This window comes from Cetorhinus maximus, chromosome 38 (assembly GCF_964194155.1).
Source record: "Cetorhinus maximus chromosome 38, sCetMax3.hap1.1, whole genome shotgun sequence".
NCBI lineage: Eukaryota > Metazoa > Chordata > Chondrichthyes > Lamniformes > Cetorhinidae > Cetorhinus > Cetorhinus maximus.
Genome location: NC_135916.1, coordinates 5133396 through 5143723, shown reverse-complemented (window position 1 = coordinate 5143723; position 10328 = coordinate 5133396). Strand labels below are relative to the sequence as shown.

General features: G+C 44.5%; 1 protein-coding gene across 1 annotated transcript; it reads left to right on the top strand.

Annotated features, from left to right (window-relative positions):
• Positions 1–682: 682 nt before the first annotated feature.
• Positions 683–9276, top strand: LOC144672413 (Fc receptor-like protein 5). Its single transcript, XM_078534258.1, has 6 exons — positions 683–713; positions 976–1014; positions 2197–2490; positions 4856–5152; positions 6217–6309; positions 9245–9276. The coding sequence occupies exons 1-6, from the start codon at positions 683–685 to the stop codon at positions 9274–9276; spliced, it is 786 nt and encodes a 261-aa protein (XP_078390384.1).
• Positions 9277–10328: the final 1052 nt, after the last annotated feature.

Here is a 10328-nt window from a genome sequence, read left to right as displayed (position 1 = left end):
ACTGAGTGACTTCTTTACTGCCTCAGGTAGATATATATCATCTTGGACTTGAGCTCCATATTCCAGCCCAACACACCCTCGGTTCCAGTACTGAGGGAGTGTCCGAACTCTGCTATTTCTAATGGAACATTTAAAATAGGTTCCTCTCTGCAATTGCGTGTTGAGCTAAAATAAACAGCTGCATTATTGCCAGTCACATCAGTTGCAACTTCGCATCCGTTTGCATGGGCCAAATACACATCCTTAAAACAACAGTACAGAAGGAAAAAATCAAGTTGATTCTCCCCTCATTAATTTATTTCAGTTCCTGGGATCTTGCTCTTCCCAAATCTGCTTGTAAGTATCGCCGATTATCATAATCAATGCACTTCAGTCGGACTTAATCAGCTGCGGAGCTGTGAGGAAAGGCCCGAGTCCCTGAATGGCGTTTATAAATGTGTTTGCTTATCCTCCTTGCTTCATAATCAAATCCTAATCTCCACATTTGTGAATTCTCAGACACTTGTAAACACGTTCTCTCGACACAGATCAATTAATCTGTTTGTAACAAACTAATGTACGTGTGAAGACTGATCCAATTCGGATTGTTCCTTCAATTCATTTTGCCATAGATCCGCTAAAAGCCCCACTGATATCTCTTGATCAAACCACAGGGGTGTATGCAGTAGGAGAGTCGATCAACATGACCTGCTCCGTGACTGCAGATGATCGCGGTAAACCTTTTATATTCATAAAGGCTATCACCAGCTGTCCTCTAGCCCAATCATCACAAATTCCTATACTTTAAGATTCAAGATTACCCTCCCAAGCGACCGCGATCATTCCAATATCAATACAGACTTACCGTCCAGAGCAGGCAGTTAGATTCCAAACAGAATTACCTGGAAAAACTCAGCAGGTTTGTTTTGTTTTTATTTTTGTTTTTGTTTTGGATTTCCAGCATCCGCAGTAGCTTTTAGCTTTTTGTTTTTATAGATTCCAAACAGAGTCAGGCTGTAACGGTGACAATAGCAGGTGAGTGATAGGGAACAGAGATTTAAACATTCCTGTTAATGGTGAGTGTATTATCAAATAATCAATATTTTACTCACTGTAACATTATGACCGGTTTCAAATAATCGGGGAGGGTGTCCAAATGATCTACGACCTCATTCACAATTGAGGCAAATGGGATTTGAATTCATCCGCTGTAAATCGACTGTGATTGCAAGGGGCTCGGGTGGGCAACCCGCGAGGCAGGAGTGTGGTGTGAAGAGGCAGGCAGCAGCTGCAGTGCTCTGCCAAGTGTCCATTAGCGGGAGATGTCTCAGTCTTAATTGGAATTGGATTAGGCCCGTTCTGACATCAGAGATCCCTTCCACACCTCGATGTTGTATTGTACCTTCATTCCCATGCATTGGATTTATTTCCATGCATTGGTATCTCCGATGTGCTTGGACTATCTCAACAGAATAAAAAAACTTACCTCCTTCGGGAGCACTCTTGCCTGAATTATATTGCAATGGAGACAAATTTCACTTGATCTCGTGAGCTCCAAAAGTGCCCCACAGTGCCAGCAATGAGGGAGTGCTGCACGGACGGAGGAAGATGTATGTACCCCTGGACTTGAGCCATGTTATCTGAGTCAACATCCCAAACAACACCACCCCACCCTAACGGCCACCCCGGCCGTTGCCATTACTGAGGGACTGTCTGACCTCTCCCATTTCTAAAGTGAATGAAAAACGAGGGAACAGACTGCAATGTCGTGTAGAGATACAATAGGCATAGTTGTGAGTCATGTCAGTGGGAACTTCGCTTCCGTATCAATGGGCCAAACACACATCCTTATCACAACATCACTGAAGGAAGCATCACGTTAACTGTCCCGTCATTAATTGACGTCCGTTCATGGGATCTTGCCCTGCTCAAATCTGCTTTTAGGAATTGACGATTAACTTAACGAATGCATTTCAGTCGGAATTTATCAGCTGTGGAGCTGGTAGGAAAGCTCTGCTTTCCGGATTGGCGTTTATAAATGTGTTCGCTCTACCTTCTTCCTTCGTCATCAATTCCTGATCTCAACATTTGTGAATTCTCAAACACTTGTAGACACCTTGTCTCGACAGAGATCAAATAATGTGTTTATAACCTAGTGCTGTACATGGAAAGACTCTGATCCATTTCTAATTGTTCCTACAATTTATTTTACCGCAGATCCGCTAAAAATCCCAGTGTTAAATCTTGATCAAGCTACAGGGGTGTATGCAGTAGGAGAGCCGATCACCATGACCTGCACCGTGACTGGAGATATTCGCCAGAAAAGGTTCTATTTTTATATAGGATATCGACAGCTGACCTCTAATCCATACATCACAAATGCTAATACTATAACATTTGCAAATACCAGTCCAAGCCACAGCGGACAATACCAATGTAAATACAGCATTGCCGTCCAGAGCAGGCAGTTCGATTCCAAACAGAGCCAGGCTGTAGCGGTGACCATAGCAGGTGAGCGACAGGGAAACATAGATTTCAACATTTCTATTTATAGCGTTGGTATTCTCAAATCATCAATATTTCATTCACTGTAACAATATGACTCGTTTCAAATAATGCGGGAGGGAGCCCAAATGACCTGCGATCTCATGGCACAATTGTGACCGATGGGGGCTGAATTCACCCGCTGTACAATGACAGTGATTGCAGGGGATGGGGTGGGCCGGAGGGGAATGCAGGAGTATGGTTTAACGGGACAGTCAGCAGCTCAAGTGTTCTGTCACCGCGTGAAGCTAGTGCCCATTGGCGCGAGATCTCAGAGTCTTAATTGTCATTGTGTTAGGCCCGTTATGACATCAAAGATACCTTCCTTATCTCGGTGCTGAATGGTACCTTCATGCCTCTGTATTGGCTTTATTTCCATAAGTTGATACAATCGATGTGGTTCGGCTATCTCAACTGGAAAAAAAGAATATCTACTTTGGTAGCACTCTGACCCTCGCCTGATTTATCAGGCAATGGGGTCAACTTTCACAGCAGCTCGTGAGCTTCACAAATGTTGTCCGGCTCGCCCCCCAGTGCCAGTACTGAGAGACCGCGGCGCTGTTGGATGTAGATGTATATATTCTATGCCTTGAGCTCCAATATCCAGGCCGACACTCCCACGGTGCCAGTACTAAGGGAGTGGTGCACTGTCGGAGATAGATTCATATGCTTTAGGACTTGAGTTCCATAATCCAAGCCTAATCACTCACTCTTGTTAATTGAATAATAAAAACGTTTTACACATTGTTTAACAGTCACAGAGAGAGTTTTTTTGTTCATCTCTTGTCTAATCCTCATCCGACATACTGACAAATTACTGCAAGTGTCTCCATTAATCACAGAATCAGAAAAAGCAACAGCAGAGATTGAGACCACTCGACCCATCCTGCCTGTTGTGTCTCTTTGAAACAGCTATCAACTTTTTCTGTATTCGTTCCTGAGGTGTTGTAATAGCTGGCAAGGGGAACATTTATTTCAGATTCCCGTTGCCCTTTAGAAGCCAAGTTATCTGCACTCCTAGGCATTTGTCATAAAATTTCTGCCAAGTTATCCCTCAGCAATGTTTATCCAGCTCCCTTTGCGAGTTCCTGTTGAATCTGCTTTTACCTCACTTCCAGAGAGGACATTCCAAATTCTAACAAATTGCTGCATTAACACGGTTTTTCTCATATTCCATCCGGCTCTTTTGCAATCACCTGAAATCTATGTTATCTGGTTACTAAATATTTTAACACTAAAAACAATTGTTCATTATTTACTTTATCAAGCTCTTAATGATTTTTCAAATCTTTATGAAAATCTCAGTTTATCTTCTCTGAACTACGAGAAAATTCCAAGCTTCTCCAGTCTTCTACATGCCATCCTTTCTGAAAAAATTCTAGTTAATGTCCTCTTCCTCTTTGACAAGGCTTGGTTATCCTTCCCATAGGGTGACGCCCATAACGGGACACAAAATTTCAAATGAGGGCTAACCAGCAAAATAATCGCAAAATACGGCGGATGCTGGAAATCTGAAATAATAACATTGAATGCTGGAGGGCTCAGCAGATCTGGCAACATCTATAAAGATAGAAACAGGGTAAACACTTAGCGTCTGTATGACGCTTCTTCAGAGTTGAAGAGGGTGTGGAGAAGCTGGAGCAGAATAGAAGGGCAGGGATAAGTGGGTGCTCAGGACAGATTGACAAAAATGTCATGTAGAAAAGACAAATGGAGTGTTAATTGTAGCGTTTAAGACTAAAGTAGGTGCTAAAAGTGGAAGAAAGGTAAGATAGCAGAATGTGTTAATGGGAGAACAGGTGTCAGCACACTGAAAGCAAAATAGGTTTCAGATGGCTCTGTGGGGATCAGGGCATGGGGAATGTGTGAAAATGGAGGAAAGAGTTCATGGTCTGAGTTTTTTTAACTCAGTGTTAAGTCTAAAAGTCTGAAAAGTTCCCAATTAACACTTTGTAACCCTACCTTTATGCCATCATGAGCGCCCTTTTTGTCTTTCACACTGTCATTACCATTCCATTGGTTTTGTGTCCATGACATCTTTTTAAAATTTCTCTTCAGTTTCCACCTTCCCGCGACCTTCTATCTTGCTCCAGATGCTCCACCCCTTTCACTATCTAATCCATCACATTCCTAATTCTCCTTAACTCCGAAGAATTCATACGGACTGGAAAGTTTTGCCCGGTTTCTCTATCCACAGATGATGCCTGGCTCTTGGCAACATTGTTGTTTTGATATGAGGGCTAAGCATTGTTTTATGAAATTTTATCAAAGGTTTTTTTGTGAAATTCATTTTTTGACAAAATCGGTACTACCTCTTCGATTCCAATTCCAGAACTTCCCGAACCATACATATCCGTGGATTCTAGCGCTGTTATTCGGAGTGAAGCTGTCACATTTAACTGTACAGGCCCCCGGGACAATTCTGCCATTACATTTTACCTGTACAGACAAGGGGATTCGAATCACTATGGTCTCAAGCCTGCTGCCTCAGGGATCAATTATGTCACCTTCACTATCAGGAATGTCGATCACTCTGAAATAGGAAATTATACCTGCCGTTATGAAGCACTGATTAACGGAAGAAAACTATCCTCGGCTCAGAGTGACACTGTGCACATCACTGTGACTGGTGAGTGGGATTCCCAGTTAACGTAACCATCCGACCGTAATAAAAGGTGTTGCTGTGTTTCAATCTGTGCCATTTCCTCACGACACTGACTAACACACTTAAAAATTCAAACTGGCTTGAAAGTGAGAGCAGCGTGTTCTCTTCTCCCACGTCCAGTATTGACCCAGTGAAAATTACACTTGTTCCCATGGGACTGAACTAACAGAATAATGGACTGGTAGTTTGTACGCAGTTAATATCCAATGGAGAGCTAGTGGATACAATGACGCAAATAATAAGTCGGCCAATTGCAATTGATCATTCAGCCGCTTCATTCCAGCGGGGATATAGCCACGCCCCCGCGTGATGGCTCCCACACCCCTTCCCCCGACCCCGACCCCTCGCCAACCACATTGCTGATTGGCTGCTTTTGAAACAGTGTTTTCGTGCGGGCCATTTAGAGATGGGAGTGGAGACGGGCTGTGGATACCAAAGGCTGCGGCAGGTTATCCATACAATGTAAAGCCTAAAGAGAAACTTCAAAATGGATCAGCAGCGTGGGCATTGCTGCACCGCCTGACGTGGGAACAATCTTTATTGGTGATTGAATAGAACGGTTCGATATAGTTAAACAGGAAGCAGTTCCATATACGGGCGGGAGAGTTTCTAACCAGGGAACACAGACAAAAGGCAAAAGGTAATTGCATTAATTTGTAAGCAACGAGTTTTTTGTGGTCTGCAACACTGTGGAATATGATTCTGTAGTTTCCAATACTTAAATCAAAAATCATATTGGAATAATGTTACAGTGCGATGAAGAAAGTGCGAATGGGCTTGGATAGTATGAAAAATTGATCCTGCCCTTCAGGTTCTCAGCACAGGCATGAGGACCGATAGGCTCCCTCCTCTGCCTGTTAATTTTATGACTCGCACTTCATCTCTCTCACTCTCTCTCTCTCTCTCAGCCTTTGTTTTCTACTGCAGTCTAGCCCCATTTGTTGTCCTGCATTAAATTGCAGATTATTCCCTTTGTTGTGGAAGCTGTTCGTTAACATTGTCCTGCTCTCCCCCATTAGCTCATTCAGAAAATAAACATCTTGCCCTGGCTGTTGGTATCGGTTCTGCTGTGGGCCTGATTCTCCTCTTTGCTCTGTTGGGTGTCTGTCTCTGCAGGAAAGGTAGGTCAGACCATTTGAAACAACCGGTCATTAGAGATGAATTGACAAAGGTACCAGTCGACTCTTGGTGGCCAATATGATCCAATTCCCTAAACCACTCAACCCCTAACCTCCAACATTAAATGAAGGGCGATCCCGGAATGAAGAGTGAAATAGCCAATCGCAAAAGACTGGGTAGAAATCAACATTGGGCGGGATGGCAAGACCGGGAAGGTCACATCGACTACGTGTCAGACACTCCGTCCAATATCCAGCGGCATTGCTTTCACAAGAGCTGAACAAATGGCTGGTCCATGATGCGTGTCTCAGCCATACCGCTGCCTTTGGGCAGCCGTCCAGGACATATCACCCGGTTAGAATTGTTCCGTGGCTGGGGATAGAATGAGAGGAATCGCATTGGAAAATCCAAAACATTCAAATGTCTGCCCAAATCCCTGAAGTTAAGAAGAATGGAGGGAGAGCCCAGGGTAGTGATTTTATACAGGTTATTCAGAGAGTACATTGTATGGGATCTGGAACAGGGCGCAGGAAATGAGGGTTAGACAAATGGAGGCAGTCTCCAGCCGCTGTACATTAAACTGGGTCAGATATTAGGAAGCTCTTCAAGAGCAATCAGGCTAAGAAATAACACCTGCTACTATTCTGGAGTCGACCGTCTTCGAATCATTGAAAAAACATGTGGATGTTGCAATGGGATTGGGGCACTGTGCACACCTTGTGGGATATGTGTGAAGCCTCGTTGAACGGCTTTCCTTTCCTGGAAGACTCTTGTCTTTGAATGTCGGCGAAAACCCATTTCCCAATGTGACCCTTCACTCCACTCTGCCTCCTAGCCCACTGCCATTGGCGCCTTGGGTAACCCTCCTGATATTTATTGTGATTTTGTTTCATACCTCCCGCGCCCCTCCACACCCCCATCACATTTCTCCCCACCCCCACCCCTCGCCACTCATCACCGTTAATTTCATCCACTTCATGTGTCTCACTAACTGATCAATGTGCACTTGCCGAAAAGAAATGCCTCTACACTCAAGCTCCTTTCCTCAATTCCCTCTGTACCAACACACGAGTCTTCAATTCACTCAGTCGATGCACTTGTCAATACGACTGCTTGAGGAAATGGTCCGTCTTTTTCCGTCCCTCCGCATCTAAATTCAGCGTCTTCAATAAATTGTTTAAAGGTGATGATCTTCGCCGCATATGGCCTCATTGCTCCCTAAACATCATGTTCAAAAACTTCCAAACAAGCTTCCATTCAACCAATATAACAGACTATTCTGGTTTGAATGTTAGAGTGGCTTGTTAGCAAACAATACATTCCTGGATCTCTCCATTCATTAACGGGTAAGTCATTGCTCAGATCGTTGTCCTGTATAGACCTTCCCCCTGGAACTGCTCTCTCCCGTTGCCTTTCCCTCCCTGATCAAAACATTGATTCCAATGAATTTCTCTCCCTTGGATGCACGGCCGCCTCTGCAACAATCTGATTTTTTTTAATCCATTCGGCGAAGTGGGCGAAGCTCTCTAGATCAATAATTATTAACCATATCCAATTGCCTATGAGAAGATGGGGAAAGCGACCTTCTGGAAACGCTACAGTCCATGCGTTACTACTACGGTGCTGTTAGGGAGGGAGTTCCAGGCATTTGATCCAGCGACAGTGAAGGAACGGCAGTTATATTCCCAATTCAGGATGGTGAGAGCCTTGAGGCGAACTCCCACGTGAAGGTATTCCCATGAGTCTGCTGTCCATGTCCCACTAGATGGCAGCGCTCGTGCGTTTGAAAGATGCTACCAAAGGAGCCCTGGTGAATTCCTGCTGTGCATCTTGTAGATGCTACACACTGCTGCTACTGCTCGTCAATGGTGGAGGGAGTGAATGTTTGTGGATGGTGCCAATCAAGTGGGTTGTTTTGTCCTGGATGGTGTAGAAATTAGTTGAGTGTTGTTGGAAGTGGAGAGCATTCCATCACACTCCTTGACTTTTGGCGCTGTCGATGTTGGATAGGCTTTGGGAAGTAAGGAGGTGAGTTATTCGCCGCAGAATTCCTAGCATCTGACCTGCTCTTCTGGACATAGTATTTATGTGGCTGGCCCAGCTCAGTTTGGACTCAACGTTAACCCCCAGGATGTTGATAGTGGGTGATTTAGCGCGGGTAATGTCATTCTGTCCTTTAACATGCTCTGCAACATTACCGACACCCCATATCTTAATGACAGTGTTGAGAAATATGCAGTAAAGATTCCTCTTTATAATGACCACAAGCTGCCCCATCCATCGACACCTCAGCTGCAACCACACGCTGATTCGTGTTAACAGACATTGATGCACTTTGAGTAGTTCCTCAATGCACTGTTTGTGGTGCTCATCTCTCCCGGTTCTAAAAATCAGGAGGACCGACGCAAACATGCGTGTTTCACACCTGACAAATGTTTGTTTTCATAGAATCATGTTTTGTTTTAGTTATTTCTTCATTGGGTTTGGGCATCACTCGCAATATCAGCATTTGTTGACTATCACTCATTGTCCTTACTGACTCCCAGGAGGCATTTTACTATCCAGAGCATCACTGCGGGCTCTGCAGTTGCATTTCGGCTAGGCAGGGCAGCAGTTTGAATTCTCGAAAGTGCATTCTTGGACAAGATGGTTCATTGATTGTGGTCCATGGTCACCATAACTAATTCTAACTTGTCTTTTACTCCAATTGTGTTTCATTAACTGAATTCAAAGTGCCCAGCTCCCGGGGTGGGATATTAACTCATGATTTCCGACCCTTAGTCCAGGATTCTTAATAAGAGGACAGTCAACCAACCAGTATGTCACCATTCACGTTACAATGGGCAATGAGGAGCACAAAGGCATTCGCTGCTCTGTGATTTGTTTCTCAAACTCCTATTCTGTTCTCGGCTTCTAATCCTTATGTTTCTTTCTCAGGAAAGAAGCAAAGTAACATGGAAACCAGGTGAGACCATTAAGTGTTGCATTTCAATGACATATGACAAACATAATGATCAGAAGCCAATGTTCAGCCAATTTGTATTCTATATAAGCATTGTGTCTTTGTAATTTGAGAAACGAGGTCTGCAGCTAACATTCTCAATACAAAGGACAGACCAGCAAACATATACGCAGATAAAGTGACACATGCACACACTCACTGAATCATACCAGAAGGCAGGCAGAGATACTGGAGCAGAGACACACTCACAAGCGCACTCTTTCTCTCTCTCTCGCATACGCACTCGATTTCTCTCGCTCTCTCTCTTTCGCGCTCCGTGTGCTTTATTTATATATCACACTCATTTAAATTATGCAGCGCACAACATGGTGATGTCGGGGATCTAAACCGATACTGCGTACATGCACCTTCTCCCACTAAACTACTCGACCGCCTGCACTGATTTGGTCCATTGCACTGTTGAAGCTTATGCAATGGCTAAGAAAGGAGTTGGCCCTTCGAGATGTATCTGCCATTGAGTCCCTATTGTGATCCAATTCCATTTTTACCTCTCAGGGAGACATTAGTCGTTGGAATCATCTTGGCCAGAGAGTAGTGGATGTTGAACATACTCAAGGCTGACTGAGAGAGTGTTTGTTGTTCAAAGGCAATGAAGTCGAGGGCTATGTTGGAGCGGGGGAGCGATGGGGCAGACAGGAAAATGGAGTTGAGAGCACAATCAGGTCAGCCATGTTCTTATGGAGTTGGAGCAGGTTCCAGGGCCGAATGGCCTGCTCTTGCTATTAAACCACCCAGCGTAATTAGGGAAACGAGTTAGGAGCTGCAGTAGGCCACTCTGCCCCTCGAGCCTGCTGCACCATTCAGTAGGATAATGGATGATCCGATTGTAATCTCAACCCCACATTCCCGACCACCCCGGATAACCTTTCACCCCCTTGTTAATCCGGTGTTTCATCAATCCCTGGTTTAAAAACATTAAAGACTCTGCCCTCTGGCCTTTTGACGCCGCTGCCTGCGCGGCCTGTCTCACGCTGCGTGCGCGGCCTCACCCGGATTGCG